Genomic DNA, 23349 nt, shown 5'->3' on the forward strand with positions numbered 1-23349 from the left:
CAAACTGCGTGAATAACACCTTGAGTCTCCCACACTGATTATGAAAGAAAGGGTCTAATGAATAGTGGTTCCCACCCACTGCCTCTGCATCTGCTGCTGATGTGGCAGCGGGACAAAGACTTTGAATAAGGCAGCAGTGTTGAGTTAAAAGTGTTCTTGATTGCAGTGTGTGAAAAGAAGAGAAAAAAAAAACAATAGAGAGACTCGACACCTTCCCACTCATCATCCTCTATGAAATTCTACCTATCTTGAGATGAAGTCATGCTGATGTTTCAATGAATATTGGCATCACGGTTTTTTCGTGATCAGCATGTGTGCCTCACATTTCTGATGTTTGGGTTTGAATCTCGTACTATGCCTTCTTTCTACTTTCCAAAAACTTTTTGCAGAAAAGCGAAAATGTCCTTCATTTTAGTCTTTGATAATTAATTTAATGCATGAGCCTTTGGGGATGATTTTAAATGTGATCTTAAGTATATTTATTTAACCGGAAGACGTTTGAAAGTTTGTCACACGGAAGTGATGTCATCTAGTAGCAGCCAATAGAAAAGCACCTTCAGATGACGTCGCTCCTAGGAGACAATTCTGCTTGACTTTTTGGCTCCAATGGCTCGGCTCGCCTGCTTTTTCAATTAAGTCATCCGAAATGCAATGCTAGGTAAGAAATGCATTACTTTTTCATTTTATCATGGTGTTTATTAAATATTGTGCACAAGGAATACACATTTAAAAAAACTAATACTAAAACTAACTATAACTAAACTAAAATTAAGCATTAAAAAAAAAAATAACTAAAACTAATGCAAACTAACAGGACTACCCTGAAAACGAATTAAAACCATCCATCCATTTTCTTAACCGCACAAGGGTCGCAGGGGTGCTGGAGCCTATCCCAGCCGGCTTTGGGCAGTAGGCAGGGTACACCCTGAACTGGTTGCCAGCCAATTGCAGGACACACAGAGACAAACAACCACTCACACTCACAAACACAATTCAGAGCACCCAATTAACCTGCCATGCATGTCTTTGGAATGTGGGAGGAGACTGGAGTACCCAGAGAAGACCCACACAGGCATAGGGAGAACATGAAAACTCCACCCAGGAAGGCTGGAGCCCGGGCTCGATCTTGCGTCCTCAGTGGCGAACATGCTAACCACTCATACACCATGCTGCCTAACTAAAACTAAATACTGTAAATGGAAAAAAAAAGAAAAGAAAAGAAAATTCCAATAACCATTCTGTCCACCAGGCCAGGGTGTACCTCATTTTTCTAGCCAAAAGTCAACTGAGATCAACTCCAGCTCACCTGTGACCCCAATGTGGAAACACAATAGAAAATAGATGGCTGTGCACTTAATTAATACATCCCACATAACTGCGCCGTATCATTTCCGATAACCGAACTCCAAGCGTGTCTTGCAAATCGTGGGAATGTCGGAGTCAAATGTCACAGTATTCCCAACGGGCCACCCACCTCCCCCTCCCGGCAAACAGGCATCACGGCTCATAAAAACAAGAATCAGAACAGATTGTCTATTTCTGTACAGGAATGCTTTGCTTGTTTTCGGTTCTGGCACTTCATTTTTTTTAATTTTTTTTTTAGGTCCCTGCAGGCACTCATGTGCACTCAGATGAAAAGCGGCCCTACAAAAAGTTTTGTTTTCAAAGGCTTCAGATTACAATAACTTAATTATCTTGAGCTTCATGCCTCATTAGATTAGGTCTTGCGGCCACCAATAGAAGAAATGGCGGCTTTAAATTTAGTTGCACTGAATTATTATTTTTTTTAAAAATGCATGCAGTTGTGCTTTGACTTAAGGGGTTCAAATCAAATCAATTTATTTCACTCTTTAAAATAAAAGAAATGAAAGGGGACAGAAACAAGTAAAACTTGTTTTGTCTGCCCCTAATCAGCACACACAAAAAAAGAATCAAATCCACTTCATTCAAAACGGATTAAAACACTGTACATTTTCTTGCAAGTGTATAATGTAGTCTAAAAAAAATTGTCATGTAATTAACATGCCGGCCATGTTGGCTCACCAGCCCTTGCCAAAGCGCAGATTCGCAAAGATGCCCCCACCCTCATTAATCGAACAGCGCATGCAGACCTCCCACTCGCTCTGACATCAAATCAAAGGACGTGTCCCCACCCCCGGCCTGGTGCAAATAGTCTATAACGCTGCCTGTCTTCTCACCACAAATCAAAATCAAAATCCGTGTGACATGCAATCCGACTTTATATCCACTTTTTCCATTACATTTCTGTCAAACGCTATGTGAGATAAAAAGGTGTCAAGAATGGAGGAAAAACAGCCTGACATGAGACAGCTATCAGACAAATAATTGAGACCAGAGAGGGTCACATCTTAACTGACAGAGAAAAGAGACTCTTCTTATATCAAAGGGTGCCAAAGCTTCTTATCCTCCGAGTTCTATAAAGTACTCAATTTAGGTGAAACTATGCTTTTTAGTAAGGGTCAGGCTGATACTGGCCTTATTTTACGGTATTGGATATTACTACTACTACTAATGGCAAGAAAGAAAGAAAGAAAGAAAGAAAGAGAGAAAGAAAGAAAGAAAGAAAGAAAGAAAGAAAGAAAGAAAGAAAGAAAGAAAGAAAGAAAGAAAGAAAAAAAAACAAATCTGACTTTGAGTTAGTCCTCCTCAACAGTAGTTGGCGCTATATTGGAGAATCACCATTGTAAGAAAGAAAGAAGAATTTTTTGACAATGTGTTATATGAAATTTCATATATCAAAAGTACTACAAATTGCGAGTACTTGTGAATAATGAATACTTGTACTGGTATTTGTCTGGAACAAAAAAGTGGCATTGAACATCCCTACTTACAGTATTAAATGTGTATAATGAGAATCTGTGCATTGTTGGTTTTGGGCTTTTTAGAACAGTACTTCCAAGGAAAGCATTTTAACTCGCTGAGGCAGAAGTTCATACACTGCACATAAACTCTGTTGCTATGCGGCACATGGACACATTTCCAAAAACAAATGCGGTGCCTTAAAAATAACCCAACTTCCAAGTGGATTCATCTCAAGTCACGTGACAATAAACAACTTGTTCGGCAGATCATAAACAAACGGAGAGGCTGAAAGCTGTTGCGTCTCCCAGTTGAAGCTGACTGTCAAACTAAATATAAAACCAATAATTTCACGTTGCAAATGCCTTGTTTCTGTGTCAGTGGATGTAGGTGGAGCATACATAACCTTAAAGTTAGATCATTTCACAGATTAGCAAGCTAAAACGGTAATGCGCCGTGTAGAAAAGGGCACAACAGGAAGTGGCGGTATCACCGTTTGATTCAGTCAGTAACCGCAAGCACGCGGACAATGCAACAATACAACGTGAGCCGATTACCATCGCGGCGGGATTGGGAATCTATGCCCACAAAAGCGAGCCACTCGGATATTGTTTCAGTCGGCCAAGAGCGCTCAGCTTAGCGGAAATCCATCAGGACGTTTGATTAGAAGACACCTCGGCGGTGAACGAGGAGGTTACACCAACAATCGAGCTAGCGAGATGCTTTCAAAAGGAAGAATTACTAATCACCAGGTGGGCTGTCTCAAGCCATTCAATGCGCTGCGCATAAAAGGCATTAATAAGTACTTAAAAATAAGTGGGAATGAGGTGAGAATTAGAAGGAAATGGTAAAGGCTAGATTGTAGTTTGATGGGCAAAAAGTTTAACCTTGGTTACATTTGATCATGATATATTTTTTGGGAAGATTTAATTTTTTTAAATCTTTGTAATATAGAGCGATTGTTGTCACATACTTGCCAGAAATTCCTGCAGTATTGCTGGCAGCCTTTCTGACCAGTTTTTCTTCTTCTGGAGGCAAGTCCATCTGATGACTTCCTTTACTGTGTTCCGTAGTATATTTAATACCTCAGAAATTCTGTTGTACCCGTCCCCTGCCTGAAACCGATGGCAGCTCTGGCTTTCCTTCTAAGATTTAACGAAAAAAATGTTAGGAAAGGCCTACTAGAGCACCATGAACTTTATAGAGGGTTAATCCATGGCACGTTAATTTGTGCTGACTCCCATTCAACAAGTGATTAGATTACAGAAAACAGTTATTATTAAGGGGGTGTGTACATTTACGCAATAACATGCTCTCACTTGTTTGCCCCCTCAAAAAAGATATGTTTTAAAATCTTGCCACAAAAACCTGGCATTTGAGGTTAGGTGTGTAGACTTTTTATATCCACTCACGGTGATGTTTTTGAGTGAGGCCAGGCCTGGAAATAGAAACACGGAATAATGACACCGGTTCATGCAGGCAGAAGAAAAACAACATCAGCATCGTCACCTGCTGTGACGCAGCCAGCCTCCTTCTATTGGTCCACTGCTCACATTTCACACTCATTAGGACACAGATGAGACAAGTCAAGTGCGTGTGTGGAACAGATCGTTTCAGCCCCTGTAGTGCCACCCACCTTCATCTGTCGGCCAATCAGGTGCCTGCAAGCATAAAAAAAACAACCGCAAGCATCTTTAAAAGTTTAAAAGCAAATAAATTGTAAAATGTAACAATAATGCTCGCCTTGGAAATGTCAATGTTTCCTTGCCAGCTCTCCGTGTCTTTGCGCAGCTGCGTGGAGCACAAATGTTTAGTTACCCATTCAAAATCTGCCGAGCAACAAATTGCCAGAGAAATGTACCTACTTCTGAAAGGTTCAGAATTATTCTTAGATGCCACAAGATGGCGACAAAGTGCTACTTTTCACTGAATCAAGGCTATGTTCAGCCTAAATTTGGGGTTGCCCCAAGGACCACCTAAAGTAGATCCTGGGCCTGTTCTAAAAATAGCTCACCAGTGATGGGACATTTGTGATTTTCTGGTAATGTTGAAGAAGTGATCATTTGGAAATGTAAATTGTAGTTAAAGGTTAAAGTTAAATAAATAAAATAAAAAAAAATAAACATAAATAATGACACTAGAAAAATAATTAATAATAATAATAATTTCTTCATCTGAGTCTGTTTACCCCCAAGCATTTGTTGCAACTTTCGACAACCTCCGAGGACAGGCTGTCAATATCACCCAATTGCTTATCAATGCTGATTTTGTTCCTTCCCTGATGGCGCAGTGGAAAATGTCACCGTGCAAGCCTTAATGGGGGACACACTTAATGGGGGTCTAATTAGGGTGGCTCCTATGTGCAGTTCACGAAGCACTCACACATCCATTATTTTCATCTCCTAACCGATTGTGGATCAGTCAGATACATGAGGAAAATTCATCTCATGTGGTCTGACTGCGACCGATGTTTTTCAGGTGTGGATGAGCGGGTTTCAGTTATGTGTGACAATAACACTTTCAGTATTGTGTGCGAGAGAGCATCTCAGCAATGAGGTTGAGACAATTTCACTAATGTGTGAGAGGGTGTTTTAGTACTGTGTGTGAGAGTGTTTTAGTTGCGCCTGCGACAGCATTTTAAGTAATGTGTGAGAATGTAGTGCATGTGTGGGATGCAATGTCCAACCTAATGCATATTAACAATGAAATCAAAGTATTTCCTATTTGTTTCTTTTCTACAAAATTTAATGGAACATTTTTCATTTCGGTTGAAATGGAAATCAATACAAAATCATCTGTGGCAATATGACAAGTTCCAGGAGTCACACTTACGGGTCATTTACTAGTAGACTCTGTCCTCACTAGTAAGACAACAGTGCACTAATGTCTGCACACAAGTAAGAGAACTTTGGCTACTAGTAGGATAACTAGGTTTATGTTACTAGTTAGGCAAAAATGTGCCCTTGTTGACATTTGCGCGCTACTGGTACTTCGAGAGACATGCTAGATGTTAAAAGAATTTCGTAATGTCACTTCAAGTAATAGTAGCGCACAGTTGTCAACTTTTTGCGTCACTAGGAACATGCAGTTGTCCTACTAGTGAGTCAAAGTCAAAGTGATAACAAAGAGCTGATCCAATACATGTTCAAACAGCTTTCCACATTCAACTTTGGAGCTTCCGCTGCTTAACATCAGCACCACATCATAGTCAAGTTGTATTGTTTTTCACCCTAATATTTGTAAAATCATATTTTTTAAAGCATTGTCAAACACAAAAGAAATAAATAACACATTTAATACACACACACACGCGTCACCCAGAGTGTCTTTTTCAAGAGCAGGAAGTCACATGTTACTCCACAGGAAGTCCTGATTGTCCAGCACGCTGGCCAGCTTGCGGTTGAACGCTTGGTGGAATTCCCACAGGAGGTTCCGAGTGGATGGCAGCATGGGGCCGAGGCTCCTGTCGGCCGCACGTCGGGCATTGGACAACGGCCGCTTGCTCAGCGCCGCCTCCGCCTGTTTGGACAGAGGACCTGACCAGAACATTGAAAGTATTCATTTGTATTTCAATTTTCACAGTTTTCGCAGTTTCAAAGTGCTTCATGTAGGCTAAAATACAGAACTATTGTTTTTCTATTTTGTCTCATACTTCCTTCATGTTTCCTTTTTTAAGAAAATCAGGGCCCCGTTTTGGCGACCCATCAGGCTTCTCCGTTCTGTCTTCTTTTTTATGTCTCTTGGACAGGTTGTAGCTGTGAATTTCTTTGCGATAGTCCATACTCATCAATGTGCAGTAACAATGAATTAGTTTCCAATCCATTAAACACAAAAAAATAATAATAATTAAACAATTAATAAATGACTTCACCCGTAGGCCATTTTTCTTTTCGGATGTTGTGATCTAGTAAATTTTGTGTTGAAGGCTGTTGTAATATGTAGGAAAGGAAAATAAATAAATACATGAATAAATAAAATGAAAAAAATATCTCTAATTGTCACTCTAATTGATTGACACTGACATTGAAGGGTTACATACCTACATTCAGAAAGTCAAACACTTTCTCTACAGTCCCTCGAAGGTTTGCCGCATAGTCCTCCAGCCGCAGGACCAGAATCTGCTCCTTGTGGAACACCGTCAGCCAGTCCAGCAGGAAGACGATATACATGCCCAGATTCAGCCTGACCTGTGCCGAAGCAAAAATAAGCAGACGTTATTAGTGGGGTGACGCTGAAGGGTTTTGGTGGTGATATTACTTTTCAAAACGTCATGGCACAACCTCTGAAATATTAAAACCCGAGCAGCCAGGTGCACTGACAAGTACAACGCACCAGGGGGAGCCATAGCTCTGAATTAGCCAGCAGGAAGTTTAAACTATTATTATTATTATTATTATTATTATCATTATTATTATTATTATTATTATCCCTTGCACTTCATTTTAAGTTTTTTAGAATTTGATAAAATTATTATTATTATTATTATTATTATTATTATTATTATTATTATTATTATTATTATTATTATTATTATTATTATTATGATGATGCCTTGGCATAGGTCTGACTGAATACCAATTAAAAAGACCTCAGTATTTGTCAGGCCCAAATAATAATAATAATAATAATAATAATAATAATAATAATAATAATAATAATAATAATAATAATAATAATAATAATACAACCATTAACATATACTGTACAACTGAGTATCGTGGAGTGATGATAAAAGTTGCATAAATGTTAAGCTGCTGACCGGCATGGAGTTTGAGAGGCCGGTGCTGTAGACGCAGGATCGAAGCGACCTCTCCGACAGGCAGGACTGGAAGAGCTGCACAGACTCAACCACCTTCTGATGGAAGTCCTCGGCCGACTTGTTGGCCATCTTGAAGTACAAGTAGTCCGAGTACAACCTGGGGACGGGCGACAATCTAAACTGAGAGGAAATGACAGCATTTATTGCGCAAGAGGTGCTGTGGTGGTTACCTCTCTGCGGGGTCTCGTAGCATGATGATGATTTTAGCATCGGGCTGCACCTTGTGGATAAAGTCCTGGGCCAGGAAGGGTGGTTCTGACTCCTCCCTGTCGCCATGGAGATAGCTCCACGCTTGGTTGTCCCACATGGTGGAGGCGCTGGCTTCACCTTTGAAAGATATTGACAGCCATGCATAACATTTAAAATACAATTTGCTACGTGTATATCATACCAATATTGTATTTATCATGTGTTATTCAGCAGATTTCTGCAATTGGCTGGCAACCAGTTCAGGGTGTACACCGCCTACTGCCCGAAGTCAGCTGGGATGGGCTCCAGCACCACCCGCGACCTTTGTGAGGAAAAGCGGTTAAGAAAATGGATGGATGGATGGATGGATTCAGCAGATTTGTCCAATCAAACACATGAAGGTCAAATTTGTGCATTTATTTGCATCCCTAAACACTATGATTAAATTTAAACATACTATGGATAAAACAAAATCTTAAAAATAAATAAATAAATAAATAAATAAATAAATAAAATGTATGTGTGTTTTAAATATTGTCCTTTCAAGGATGATATTTGGTGACTTGAGCTAAAAAAAAAAAAAAAAAAAAAATTAACTTAAAAAAAAAAAAAGACAATAATGTGACTTCTCCATGCCCATTGGAAGCAACCCCATTAATTACGAAAAATACCATAATCTCAAAAGTTTACAAACATGTTAAAAATGCTGAGGAAATTTAGACGTGTTTCCTGGAACTTTAATGAGTAGGCTACCCTTTGAAGAGCCATCTAGAGAATAAAGCCACTTTTATTGACTCAAAAGTTGGACAGTTTTGAGTCAACCCGACGCATCCCACTTGCATGGAACATTCAATCCATAGCGAGTTGTTCCACTGTAACCACAAAATATTCACAATTTAATATGATTGCATTTCCATCTGCTTGCATCTGAGCCTCTTGAGGGAAATCTAGTAAAAAAAAAAAAAAAAAAAAAAAAGGAGCAATGAACTCTCAGTGAAACCTGAGAGTAGTACGACAAAGCCGATGCAGCACACGCACACACGCCCGCACCCACACACACTTTCACATGTGTTCACCTGTTATGAGCTGCGCGAGGTGGTGTCGGTCACCAGGGGAATTTCCAGCGCTTGATTCTTGGATGTTGTATGCAGCCAAGTCAAACAGGTCCAGGTAATCTTCCACAGGGAAACTTTCCTGGAAGCCATCTTTGAAGCGGATGTAACCTGGATGAATGGCACAAAAAAGGCCAAAAAAAACAACAACATCAACGTATAGACAGCTTGGCCTATTAAATTAGTCTAAAAGCTTCCATAAAACACAAAATACAATACAGTGAATCCCCAGCATTCGTGAGGGATAAGGACCGAGCTCTGCAAAAATTTGCGAAATTACAAACCATCCATAAGGGGTTTTTAGCAGCAAAGTACTTAAAGACGATTATAAAGCATCAACTCTACATCAAGATTGTGCAGTCATTAACCCATGTGACATAAACACGTATTTTCAGTAGTTTAGTTATTACAAACTAATGTGATGTCACACAATTCAAGGACATCTCAAATGCAGACGAAGATACCATTATATAATTCAACCTAATAACACACAGATACCACTAGATGGTGCTAAAGTACATGCACACAAGTGCATGAAAAGTGACTTGATTTTCAATGAATAAGAGTTGGTAGCCCCTCTACCCTAGTAAAAATAAAAATTAAAATAAAATACAAATTCGAGAATATGTGAGGGTTCACAGTAAACCAAAGAGAAAAAAATCTTAGGTAAAATTTAACTAATTGATCATCTTTCCTTCAGCAAATGATTAGATGATTTCATTTGTTTCGAAAAAAGTGAACATTGTTTCTTTTGTAACAGAAGATATCTGACTTCTCAGTATGGAAGCATCTTGAAAGTGCATCACACGGTACATTTTTGGCTTTTCAGAGATATCTCGTAAAAGAAGTGAGTAGTTTTCAAGGCAACAGTTAGAATACATGTTATTGATGAGATGCGATCATCTGCCAGAGTTGAAAGCAGTTGTAAAATTGAGTTTACCAGTTTGTGTAGGTGAGGATTCAGGTCAGGACACAGAGGAATACTCAGTAGGGATATGACATCAATGCAGATCAGTTACTTGAGCACTTTTACTCAAGTAAATACTACAAATGTTTGCCGAAGTCATTTCATGTACGCTTTCAGATACTTTTTTCCTATTTTTCCACACAAGTACAACATCCATACTTCTACTGAAGTACACAATTTCTGTACTTTTTGCCACCTGCGGTGCCTCACCAAATCGTTTCCTGGTCCACCAGTGTGGTTCCTTCATAATGTTGAACTTGACGTCGGGATGCAGCAGCAGCCTGTGGAACAAGTCGGTGGTGCCGCACTTGGGTTGCCCGATGATGTAGAAGTAAGGCAAGCAGCGCATGCGCGAGAGCCCGCCACCGTTGCGCCGGTGCGGGCGCTGCCGGAAGGCGGATGCCAGGCGCTCGCATATGATCTTGACGTTCTTGGAGCGCACCGCGAACAGGTTCCCCCCGTACGGATCTCGGCTCTTTTCCGTGGGAAAGTCCTCGTACCAGCACGGGCTTTTGACGCCTGGCAGGAAGTGATGAGGGATTGCGGAGAACAACTGCGGACAGAGAAGTGGATCAATCAAATAGATGGATTTTGAATGAGTAGAAAATAGGAAAATAAGGAAAATTCCTGACGGAATACTCACATGAGAGTCCGTCCCGATGATGTCCTTCTCATCGGGAACCCTCCGAGGTGGGTACTCCAGTTTGGACTGTATCAACCTTGTCAATTGCTTCATGTCTATGGACGTCTTTTTCCTTTCTACTGCCGAAGCCGCTGCTGCTGTGGCATTGGTCAGGACGTTGGCGGTTTTAAAGTGATACGGCGAGGGCGTCAACAGGAGTCCTTTCTTGTCCCACGTCAGGACGTAGGAGGCCAAGACGAGGAAGGCCAGAGTCAGACCAAGCAGGAAGACCACCGCTTGAACTTTGGAGAAGCTCGCCAGGTTCACCCTGGACCACTTCAGACACACATTTGCATACAAGTGTGCGTGCCTGATGTCCATATATGTCCTAATCGACGCATTTCCGAAATGTTCAACTATAGGTGAAATGTGGGGGTCCGACTGGGTGCTTCTGCCATGCTTGTACCCCAACATGCTAACATGAAGCAGGCATGTGGAGGGAGAAGCTCATTGATACTTCACGTCTTCTGCTTTCTGCAAAATTAGAAACACTTGTTAAAGCGAAGGAAAAGACAATTTTAATATTTTATTCTCCCACGGAGGCGTTGCGTGTCAGTGTGAAGCTTCCTAATTTTAGCTGCATAGCGAGCGCACGTGTGTGTGGTCGTTTGAACATAAAAGACCGGCTCTCGAGGTCAGAATAACAGTTACGCTGTAATTCAACACTGAAAACAAAACACGAATTCTCTGCGGACTCAAAGGGGCCGCGTCAGAGCTTTATTTTGTTAACCCTATGAGGATCATTGTGGAGCTCATGAATGAACGCACTTGGCATATTGACACAGGTGGAGCAGCAGGAAAAAGTAAGAAAGCAGCAATTCTAACAACGCTTGTAGCGTACATGGTCGCGCAACAGAGCCAAAAGACTTTAGCAACATTTGATTGGGCAACTTACGTACATCCGTCATCGCGCAGCTGCGGAGTGTTGGATGCCAGCCAGGAAAACATGACATCACGTTAGCAGTTATGTACATTATTACGTATTGGCCAATCAGTTAAGAAAACAAGAGCACCTCACGAACATGCCCTCACTGCAAAGGGAAAAGGTGACAGGAAAGCTACCATCAAAACTGATTAGATAGACAATTATTAGCAAACTACCATCCATGTTTGCTTTTAAAAAGGGGTGTCAAAATGAGTGCGCTAATTTTGAGTTAATTTAAAGTTCCTTTAATGGCACTAATTTTTTTGAATGCACGGTTAATGACCGTCCATTATTTAGAAATCCTGTACTGGGGGAACTCCAGTCGCAATGCAGCAGAAACTTCCACGTCAAGATATAGCAGTAATAAATTTAATAATAATGCATATATTTGTGGAGGCTGGGGCCAATTAAGTTGTATTTTACAATTTTTAAAATGTGCAGAATTTCAGTAGTTACTTCATGTTAAAGATTAGAGAGTATGAAAAGTTCAAATGCACAAAACTGTCATTGTCTTTCATGTGCAAATATGCCATCTAGTGGCATTAAAATGACCTCAACACAAATTAAATCACATTAATTCTTTGCAGTACAGTAAACCTTTTTAATTTTAACTAAATTTGATGTATTGTGAAATTACTGCCGTGTCGAAAAGATGCAGACATATTTCTATTAGTTTAACATATTTTCTCCACTTTTATGTTAACGAGTATGAAAACTTAAGAAAAAAAAATACTGTACATTTAGAACAGATCTAAGATTTTCCTGAGTTAAGTCATGCCTGACACCACTACTTTTAAACAACTTTGACACCTATACAGTGAATCTGTATTTATCATGGGGGATATGTTCAAGAAGACCCACCTGCAAGATGAGAAAATCTGCAAAATAAAAAAAAAATAAAAAAAATAATATTTTTTATATAGTTTGAGTACCTTGCCAACCACAAACTTGGGGAATCTATAGGCAATTATAAAGCATTCTAGGGCGTTAATTTAGTCAAGTATTATTGCTATTGATGGCAGGGTTCCGTCTCTACCAAAAAAGAAAAAGACATTAACAGCGTATCACGTCTGGAAAGTGCTGTGAACTCTCACCAACCCAAAGACATTTTAGTAGGCGAAAACTTGTGATGAGTGATGTCAGCTTTGGTTTTGGCTTGTTTTAATAAAGTCTACGCGTGTGCCAACAGGCAGATTGTGTGAGAAAAAAAAAGGTTATGAAAAGAGCATGTGTTTCAATAAAACAGCTCAGAGCCTTCTCAGGCTTATTGGAGGTGCTCGAGGGCCACAAAGTAAGCCACCTTACTGTTATTGTTCTTGTTCAAAGTAATGTGAGTATATAGCGGTCTCAACAGCTAAAAGTTAGCATCATTCTTGTCAGATTTCCCGCTGCCGATTGTGGAAACTATCTCAATTTCTATACTCTGCTTCTTGAGCTCATCACGCTCTGTTTAGCATCAGCATTATAACATGCACTCTGCATCAAACTCCTACAAACGTCAGGGTCCTCTGTGACAATGCGCAGGTGCAAGACTCTCACGGAACGTATGACGTGTCGATGTTTATAGCCGCGTAAATACGCCGTGACCTCCTGCGAGTGTGACTTGGCTACGACTCAGCAATGGAAAGAGAAAGCACAACCACATAAGGAAGTTAAAACGCGGACACACAGCTACATTTCTTTTTACATTTAAAGCATGCTATAGACATACGACAATGACGATTGGGCCAAGTTTTTTTTTTTGTATTCACTGACGACTAATTGATTTTCTCAGGTGTGAATTAGCTCAGGGACTTACTGATTCAATCACAGACTGAGTAGAAGCATGAAGAAGATTTTTGCCTTGAAGAGTTGAGAGAAACACGAGTTGGATGTTTTTTGGGGGAGGGTATGAACAACATCAACCGTTCATTTACCAAATAAAGAGGTCATGAAGCAAATTGAAGAAATTCAGCCTGATTATTGGTATGTGCATTGTCTGCTTTTGGAAGCATCTGCTTGGATGGCAATGTGAAGCAAACACAAACTGCTGCAGCTGGTCGAAACAGTGCTAGCGTGCTAATAAACTGAGTGTCGAATGTAAGATTTCTATTTTTGGATAATTCTGTCATACCAGAATGGTTCTCATCTCTGATTTAGTCATTGATGAATGACGGCTGCGTCCCAGGAATCTGACCTCTTATAATCTGTTCAACAAACACGCTCAAACAAAAACAAGACACTTCCAAAAAAAGTCAAAGTTATGTTAAACCTCTTGTATAAATATGACATCTGTCTCGGGAAGCCCACCTTGCCATATGGATCACAGATGTGCTCCAGTGTGTATTTGCACACGCGTGTAGGTGTGTATGTGCATGCACGTGTATGTTTTTCTTTTAGCGGCTCTTTAAAGCCAATGTGACATTAATAACAAGCAGAGAGCAGCTGAAGATGTGTCCTACTGTGCGGCATGTAAGGAAGAGGCGGCGTAATTGCAGGTAAGAGAGGGTCATTCGGGTTTATTACCACTATTTTGGGAGACAAATGGAGCATTATTCTAAACCACTTTATTTGGAGAAAGTAGGGAGAACGTTTAATGTTGGTATTAAGGTCTCATAGTGGAAGAAAACTGCTGCCAAGTAGTCTCACCTGCTAAATAATGAAAATAAAACAATATATTCAGCTCCAGCTCTGTATGGCTGCATATGGGTTTTGGTATTCGTGCAAATAAAGGCTCAATTACTTACACATTAGCATCACCTCACAGCCCCCCCAACACTGCTTCAGGCAACTGGTCACGGGTATTTTTTCTGTGGAAAAAAATGGTAAGGTATCAACTATTTTATTAGACTGCATGGGGAAATTAAAGTAGTCCTCCTCACGTTTTTTTCTCCTCATAGTAAAGTAGGCAACGTGATTTTACCTAACTAGCGTGTGCACATATCGGCAGAATGTTTTATTTTTCATGGTAACTTGTTGCTAGGCAGATTTCATGGGGCACAAGATCGTACTTTCTAAGCCCAATAAACCAATCAATGTTGTTTGGAAATTTGGGGTAGAGGTGCTGCACAACAGGAAACTAAGAGCTTTGGTCACAGAACAAATTAAACTCATAAGGAACCTGCTTTAAAATATTACTAAATCCATGTCATCCAGTCATCCAGCCATCTTAAGAATTCAGTTGATGTGTGTGGGACCAATCCAATCTGATTTAATGTTAAAGATGAACTTCCATGGATTTAGTGCCAATCAGGTATGTGAACCACTACACTTCCAGTAGCCCAGGACAGGTCTTTGCATAACTTCTTCATTTTGTTTGAATGTGAAAACGGCACTGGTGCTTGAACCTGGAACATGCCCGTTCTTGGTTTCAACTCAACGCACACTTGGCTGTTGATTATGTTAACAAAAAAAACAAAACAAAAAAAAACTGTCAACACTCTCAGACATGCGAGTTGAATGAAATCCAGTGTGCGCACATGACATGTACTAGCTTGATCCCGCTTACGTCCTCAGATTCTATCGTGAGTCATTCCCCGCTCACGCACTTGAAGAAACGACTCAATGTCTGCGAATGCACTAAGCGCCTTGAATAAAATTGATGATATCGTGAAAATATTTATTTTTTGAAGCAGACGGAGAACTAATGGAGTCCTTACAGTCAGTATGGACACATCGAACTGATGGCATGCGGTTTTAAGACTGTGGAAAGTTCTCATTTGTCACGGTGTAATTTATGCAATGTCAATCAAAAAAGAAGTCGGATTGAATGAGCTTGAGTTGAAAAACATATTGGATGGGACCTTCCTTAAAACAAGACTTAGCAATAACACATTTGAAATACCATCACGTGGAATCGAAAAGGAATTCCAGGGAAAGTCATTAGCCATCGGGAAAATGACTTGATGGGAGCAGCACGGAATGACAAATGCAGATAAGAATGAAATTATTGCCAATGGTTTGTAAATACCAACAAGTAAACAATCTACTCTCAAAAAAGACACTTTAGACTGGCTGCCAGAACACTTGAGCATAACGCTGTCCTCCCACATTCCCGATGCTACACAAAAATTCTTCTCTGCAGCTTGTAGTGGATCACGACTCTCAAGTCTAAACAGTCAGATAGCACTCTCTCATCCTCCTTCTCATATTTTGAGCATTACCTCAAGATTTGAGGTTGCCAAGAGAAGCATGGTTTTCACATCTAGGGAAGTTCTTCCACTATTTCAAGGTGATAGGCGGGGGCTTGGTGGGACAACCTAAAGTCTTCCTGCCCAGCAGACCAAATAAACCACAAGGCAGCAGCATGAGGGAGGTTAGTCTTGGGTGTGTGCAGTTGTGGTGCATTAACACAACATTTGCATCTGCTTACCTTGGTGAATAAAGCCCTATTTCCACTAGGCTGTACATTTTGGGCGTCACTAATAGTATCAGGCACATACGCCTGACTGCGATGCATGCAGCAGGGGTTTAGTGCCCACTTAGTGACTGCGTGAAAGTGTGATAAAAGTTGTAAAGGACACCTAATAACCACATTGTACTACTTTTAGTGCCAAATAGAGATGGAAGAGAATATAACAGGATATATATCATATGTATACGGTATCGATACACCATTCAGAGAAATTGTGCTTGACTTTCTAGACTAGATGCACTGTAGTAAAATATAATTTTATTTATTTATTTATTGCACTAGGGCTCGGCCTGTATTTACCATTAACCTACCAATGGTCCTCGCTTTTTATCATTATCACAGGAATACCACATTCACCATAATCCAATTTTATTGCGGTTAAGACGAATTTGACATTCATCCTAAACATCACTGATGTAAAAGAGCATTAAAGAGCAGGCATCTTGCACTAGTACAAGGAATCTGCAACTGTAACCCGTCCAACACTCAAATCTAAACATGCCATGATAGAGCAAACAGAAAAACAATCAAATGCACAAACTGTCGCCCGCATAAACGCGAATATTTATGTTGTTATCTGTTTACTGCAAACTGCACGCCGCAATGTTTGCAGTTCATTCTCCGCTAGGACAACATGTAATAACACTGACACTGTGCAGCTGTTTAATGAGCTGGGGGTTATCTTTGAGGATTACAACTCAACACACACTCATTTCAAGAGCTTCTGCCAATATTTGAGGATTTCTAATATCACAACTGGGAAGCAGTGTTAAATAGTTTTGCTTTGTTTTTTGTCCTTTGGTATAGTGCACCCCACACTGTTTGGGGGGGATAAGAACTGAACCCAAAATGACTGGAGAAAATCTGCAAATAGTGTGGTGGGGAGAGGTCACCCAAACAGTGATTATAAATGACTATATAAATAGCCTGGAGGGAAAAAAAAAATATCCTTAATTTAACCAGGTAACGCAATGGAGAATATGACACTGATAAAACAGTGCCATAATGTTTACAGCCAGATTTGATCCACAAAAGATGTGCTCTATCTTTTATGCAGATTAATTTTCAAATTAATGAGTATAATAATACAACCCACAATTGAGAATTGTTTTGGGAATAATTTCCTTTGCAAATATTATACATATGGGACTGTTGTGAATTATTAAACCCTATGAACTCTGCCTAGCAACAAGTGATAGTTTTGACTTGGAAAAACATCCCTCCATCCATTTTCTTAACTGCTTAATCCTCACAAGGGTTGGAAAAACATTCATGACAATAAAATAAATAAAATAAACTCTTGCCAAAAGTTGGTGTCGACTTGATAGCTGCAATGTTATTTTGGTTATGTTAAAAATGAATAAGAAATTTTAATAAAAGAGAACAAAAACCAATACAGGCTACTGTAACCATTTAAGATTCAATCATATGAGATTTATATGGCTAATTAAAAAAATATGACTATTATTTATAACGTCTTATTTAAAAAAAAAAATACATTAAAAACAAAACAAAACAATACTCACAGTTAAATTGAGCGTCTCGTCGTTGTTTCATTCGCAGCTCGCCAGACATGATCAATCAATCAGAAGATCCATGCTAATCCCAACGAGAGAAAAGAGGACGGGGCAGGTGTCTGCCTGCGTGGGATAGAAAAGAGCACGGTGCGTGTCTCGAGCGGAATGTGCTCGTGGTCGGCTTTAGCAGCACAAATGAGAGACTTTCCGCTGCCTCCATCTGACTGCTGGAGAGAGGGGAGGCGCACCTACGAGCAAATCTGACTACACTCATCTCATTACTAATCGTCCGCTACCGATGCGGGATCGATTAGGTGTGGCCTGTTTTTACCCACAATCCACCGCGCGGCTCGAGGGATTTGGCGGCAAGGTGAGTTGTGACTTGCGAATATGGTGTTTGACTATTTTGTTTTTTTTTTTGTTCATAAACACACATAAAATGGATGCCATTTGCTTTAAACGGAGAGTGTTGTTACTATAATTTTGCCCTCATTCATGCAAAAGAAAACTTTGTACAAGTGAAAACGAACTGGCCATTTCATTCGGCACACCTGGCTAAGAAATTTGCCTTTTGAAAACATTCAGTTAAACTGTACTTTGCTGTGGTGCCACTGTTGTTTCATTATCCTCCACAGCAGCACCACTAAATTTACTGTTAATTTATTCAAACCGGAACTGGCATTTTTGCTTTCATGGTAACTGGTTGCGCTATCCACTCTCCACAATAGTTATGTATAGACTAAACATGAATAAATATTAACTGAAGTTCCACTGTAGTTTTCTGACTGACTAGAGGTGTAGTTGCTAATTCTAAAGGGACTAACAGAGAAACAAACCACCATTATTGGAAATCAGTGGGGTTTTCATTTTCTCACAGGTAAGATTTTGATTTTTGCTGTTATCATTACACCGGTATGGACAATTCAAATGCAAATGGTTCCCCTTTACATGGTCAAAACAAAAAATGTATTATATTGATTTTGCCTGTGATTTACTAGCATACAAACCAGGCAGGTTGTTATAGTAGTCAAATGACATTTCATCATATTTTTAAATCAAAATAATAATCCTTATACAGCTAATTTACTGCACATAATCAATGTAATCCATAAATATTCCCAAAGTATAATGAAGAATAGTTGCATCCTATTTTACAGATTTGTTGGTGGCCCTCCGAGGACTTTATAAGAACAAAACGGTGAAACTTCGACAACGCTGAGTAAATGTTCAAAGCACCTGCTGACCTGCTCATTGCAAAAGTGTTCCCCAAGATCATCTGATTTGAAGACTGATAAGCAGCAGAATATACACAATTGAGCCATTTAGTAAAAAATGTATCATTGCTTGTGTTCACATCAGTTCCTAATGTTCTTTTAAGCTTCTTTTTTTCTGCATTAGTTTGCTAATAGCTGCAGATGACTCATTTTTATAAGTGGGAGTGAAGTTTCATGAGTGTTGTCTAATGGCGTAGAAATGCAGGTTTCTACAAGATCGAGTTAGATGTATTTCACACACACGTAGTTGCGTCTTTCCTTCCTTTCTGCTGATTATTTCTTCCTCTGTTAATCTGTTGATCTTATGACAGTCACTCTTTTTGTCGCCTGATGTGTGATTGACACCCTTAAATATGTGTAGAAAAAAAAGATGCCATTGCACACGAGAATTTTCTTGAACAAGCTCGTACTGATGTGAAAATGTATTGTCCTTATTTGTTTTCTTGCAGGAATTAACGAACAAATAAGCAACACGAATGACTGTTTCCTGATTTCCATGATATGATCCCGTTGAACTTGTTTACACCAAGTAAGACCATTCTCTTCAAATGATACTTCTTTTGGAAAAAGGCTAAACTAGACTGAATTAAGTCAAGTGTTTTAAAACAATTATCTCATTTGTTGGCAACATTCTGAAATATTTGAATATTTATTGTGAGTATTAATGCTTTTATGGAAGGAGAAAAAAATGTTGCTTCGTACTTGACACACATCACTGATGCTTTTATGAGGGGGGTTTGAACTGCATCCACCAACACAGCAGGGAGTCCATCTCGCAAAAAGCTTTCAAAAAGAGCAGTCAAGAAGCTGGAGGAGCAGAAATAATGGTCTTCTAATCAACTGTTTAAAGTGCAAGTCAAATTTAGGAGGAGTCCTCAAAGGGGTCAAGGCTCAGGAATTCAGATTTAAGATGTACTACACCTCCTCATCCCCTCACCAGCAGGAACATTTAGATAAAGTCATCATTAGCAAAGAACAAGTCCAGTTTGTTAGGCACTACTTAACATGTGGATCATGATGCCAGCTGTTTCTGTCGCTCTTCCGTTTGTTATCATAGAAACTGTCGGGTACAGCTGCTAACAGCTGCTCACTGCAAAATGTGATGACATTGTTGCCATATTATTAGTAATCTCCGTTTTGTATTCATAATGAAAGTATCACATGGTTTCAGGCAACACCGGCTTAGTATGTCATTCAAAGTCAGACCTTTTAACTTTAGCCACACTGGCCATTTTGCGTCGGATGTCGGTTGAAACCAATGGTGTTCCTACTATAATACACTACTAGTCTTTTAGTAGACAGAGTTCTTACTTTGACATTGAGAAAAGAGCATTTCAGTTATGTTGGTTAAAAGTTGTGGGTCGTATAGTTTTTACAGGCATACTAGCAGACTGTGGCTGTCCTATGTTGGCCTCGAAAGGAAAACAATCCGTTTTTCCATTTGGTGATTGGGTTTTGAATGGGTTTGTCTTTTGGATTTTCCAGACGATTCTCAACAGTCTACGCATTGTCTCTTTCTCCTTCTTTATGTCATTGATATATTCCTTTTATGATTTTTCAAGCTAAAAAATAATGATAAAACAGTTTTATTTGACTGGCACAATATTCAGTGGCAAGACAATAAAAAGATTCTCAATTGAGCACGAGCAGGTCCTGACAGGCTGGCATGATTTAGTTTGACACAGGGAAGTACTTGGACCACTTCCCAGGCAGCAAACGCTCAAGACAGTTTGGGAAATGCGCGTCTGGGTATGAATGATGTCTCGGTCGGATCTCGATTAAGTTTGTCCACTCGACGACGCTCTCACCTCGCAAATCTTTGGACTTCGTGTGCCGTGCAGCCCAATGCACACACACACATGCACTCATACACTGAGTACATAATCACTGGCACAAGAAGCGAGAAGCTGATGAAAGCACATTTTCCGAAGGAAGGCTCTGTGGTTTGGGAAGAGCGTTATGTGATTTTCTCAAATGGGGGGGATGTGGATTCCATATCCTCGTATCCTCCTGAACTTCAGGATGAACTCGAGCAGAGCCCAGTGTTTCCTCTCGTCACTTTGGCAGGAAGTTGTTTTGTCTGGTAACCATTTTAGCTTGTGACATCAGTTAAATCCCCGCTGTAGAGTATTGTTTTGTTTCTTCTGTGTTGTTTATAATGGAGACTTCTATTGAAGACATGTTGGTTTTTCATATTCTCTACATGTCTTTCCATTCACTTAACTGATGCTTCCAATCAACCACTATGCTAACAGCACAAATGAGCAAATATTGCCGTTAATTACAGTCTGATTCAAAGACCACAATGCCGGAAGAGAGGTCAAACATACTCAATCGCGCACACACCACGAGACAGTCTAGTAATTAGAGGACATTATCTCAGAATGGACCGCTGGCAGGTTAATGAACTCTGCTGCTGCCAGTCTGATTGGGGGAAAAAAGATGCAACTGTCTCTTGGCCATCTACTCCCATGAGAAAATAACCTCTCAGTTTTAATTAGTGTTTGTGGTCACCAGCAGGGTGAGTGTGCCGTTCCGCTGTTGGTTTCCAGGCAACTACAGGCCAGGACTTTGACTATCAGTTGATGAATAGAACAGTGGTTTTTGGTTACTGATAGTGTGATGTAATTGTTAGATAAATTGTTTATAATGGATGATGGAAATCTATTTTTTTTTTTAGCACCTAAACAAAGCAATGCCTATCCCTGTTGGATGATGAATGGATTGGTGATTATCTACCCACTACAGCCCTGTCACTCGCAAACTACTTCCATTCATTTTCTCAACGGGAAGATCGATGGATGGTTTGCGGTCATGAGATCAGATGGTTGCTTGGACAGATCAATGGACGATGAATGGATATAATGTATTGGATGATGGATTGATCTGTGATCGAGTGTGTTCGGTTACAAACAAATGTATATAAAAATACATTTACAGTATCTTCTGTTTAAGTACTGTTTTGGATGGTTCGATGGACATGCAGATAAATTGATTACGATTTAAATGAATGGAATAGATTTGTTGGTGTAGTGATTTCTCATTCGGATGGATGGATAGATATTATAAATTGGTCTAGCTGTGATTGGATAGTTGGAATGACCGCTCAATGGATTATGGATGAATGATGGAATGAGTTAGATGGTGGACTGACTGAATGGCGTAAATGGATGAATGCCATTAGCAGTTTGGGTTACTGAATGGATGGTTGTGAACTGGCAGGTTGTGACTGTCATTGGATGGTTTCTTAGATTGATCAGTGAATTGGAAATTAAGGGATAGCTGTGATGGGTTGACTGGATTGATTGGTGACTGGACCTCTATGGTAGCAAACTGACTTGAACAAGATTGATGCCATGGATGGTGATTTTGGAACTATAGATAAATTAGATCAAATGGATGGTTTGGACATTGGATTGATTACACTGATCTCTCTTAAAGCATGCAGATAGATGGAACTGAACTCAAGTTTAACAAAACAAAACTGAACATGGTGTGAGCACTTCTTTTAGAACATGGAGGTAAGTGATGGGAAATGGACAATGACTGGATAAAAATGTGACCCCCTCCCCCCCATCCCCCAAAGAAACAGATGTTTGGATGTTTCACCCTTCTGGGAACAGGATGAAGGTATCTTTTGTGGCCTGCGCAACGTACTAAATGTACTTTCAGTGTGCAATCGTATTTCACAACATGTCAAGAGGCTTGTCGTTGTGTCCTTCCTGCTGAATCCTACCGAAGCCTTCCTGCCGTGTTTGCATCGCCATTTATCCACCTCCCACCATCCTTCCCATCTGACCCGCGACCCCCGGCGGAAAGGATTCTGTTCCCCGTAGACTGAAATACTGAAGATACCACACACACTTTCATGCCAGGAAGTCCCTTGCTCTGAATGCTCTGTTTGGTCCTCCCACTCGTTTCACTGCAAAAATACAGCAAACAACGGCTCTCGGTGGAATTTTCTCACTACATCAGTGAATGTCCACCAGAACCATAGCTAGTGTCAACACACAAAGAACAGATTGATGTTGTTGTGGTTTTGACAGTGGTGACTGGTGAGTAAGCTCCATCTAAAAAAGAGAGATGCATGTCAAACTCTCAGACTGTCAAAGTGATGTCAGGAGCAAATTGACTCCTCTCTGGCTCTGATACGGGTTCTCTTTGTGCAGATGGAGGTGCTTGGACCAATGTGAAGCAAAGAGCATCATTCTAAGTTGGCTGGTTATGAGTTACTCTGACTCTTAACAAGTCATGAACACATGGGAAAATGAAGTGGAATAGGTGAGTTTTCTTTATGATGTATATCTACACAAATACGGCCTCCGATCAACTTCAAACTGTGACATTCTACTGTACTCCATAAACATATGTGGGTAATTGCTAAAAACATTACCTGACAAGTGACAAATCCAAGAGACCGAAACATGTCATCGCTTGAAATGGGCTTTGAATTAATTGGGTGTAAGGATATAGTGACATCGTGTGGTGACAGAATGCAAGCACAAGATTAGGGTGGGCTGATTCAATTATGCATCAGACACAAACCAATTTTTTCGTTTTTATTAATTAAATAACACTGATATTTTTTATATAACTGAACACCAATGTGAGCTGGTTGGTTGCAATATGCCACAGTTTGTGTTACAAGATC

The 23349-nt window shown here is 40.0% G+C and overlaps 2 protein-coding genes across 9 annotated transcripts in view; one reads left to right on the forward strand and one right to left on the reverse strand.

Moving 5' to 3' along the window:
- Positions 1-5549: 5549 nt before the first annotated feature.
- Positions 5550-17723, reverse strand: LOC144001184 (carbohydrate sulfotransferase 15-like). Of its 4 annotated transcripts, none has more exons than XM_077495284.1 (9): positions 17434-17723; positions 14241-14303; positions 10551-11063; positions 10118-10460; positions 8905-9051; positions 7810-7966; positions 7580-7736; positions 6860-7007; positions 5550-6356 (listed from the first exon to the last, which is right to left on the reverse strand). In XM_077495284.1, the coding sequence occupies exons 3-9, from the start codon at positions 11001-11003 to the stop codon at positions 6166-6168; spliced, it is 1596 nt and encodes a 531-aa protein (XP_077351410.1). In that variant the 5' UTR covers positions 11004-11063; positions 14241-14303; positions 17434-17723; the 3' UTR covers positions 5550-6165. The 4 variants fall into 4 exon arrangements, with proteins under 4 accessions (XP_077351410.1, XP_077351408.1, XP_077351407.1 ...); XM_077495282.1 differs by having other exon boundaries at positions 11489-14303; XM_077495281.1 differs by having other exon boundaries at positions 10551-14303.
- The window catches only part of LOC144001189 (uncharacterized), a 58203-nt gene continuing 52364 nt past the window's right edge, over positions 17511-23349 (forward strand). For 3 of the 5 annotated variants that reach the window (XR_013278404.1, XM_077495292.1, XM_077495295.1), the window contains exons 1-3: positions 17511-17794; positions 19148-19227; positions 22868-22979. The gene's annotated coding sequence lies outside the window, so the exon portion shown is untranslated. Of the gene's footprint in view, positions 17795-17827; positions 18302-18581; positions 18644-19147; positions 19228-22867; positions 22980-23349 lie in introns of those variants that run through there. The other 2 variants (XM_077495293.1, XM_077495294.1) reach the window with 2 other exon arrangements.

Source organism: Festucalex cinctus, chromosome 14 (assembly GCF_051991245.1).
Source record: "Festucalex cinctus isolate MCC-2025b chromosome 14, RoL_Fcin_1.0, whole genome shotgun sequence".
Lineage (NCBI taxonomy): Eukaryota > Metazoa > Chordata > Actinopteri > Syngnathiformes > Syngnathidae > Festucalex > Festucalex cinctus.

Coding starts and splice junctions, on each gene's coding strand:
- LOC144001184 (XM_077495284.1), bottom strand. CDS start 11,003: ATGTTGGGGTACAAGCATGGCAGAAGCACCCAGTCGGACCCCCACATT. Junction 9,052..10,117: donor GTGGACCAGGAAACGATTTG/GTGAGGCACCGC, acceptor CCATTCATCCAG/GTTACATCCGCTTCAAAGAT. Junction 6,357..6,859: donor GTTTGACTTTCTGAATGTAG/GTATGTAACCCT, acceptor TGTTCTGGTCAG/GTCCTCTGTCCAAACAGGCG.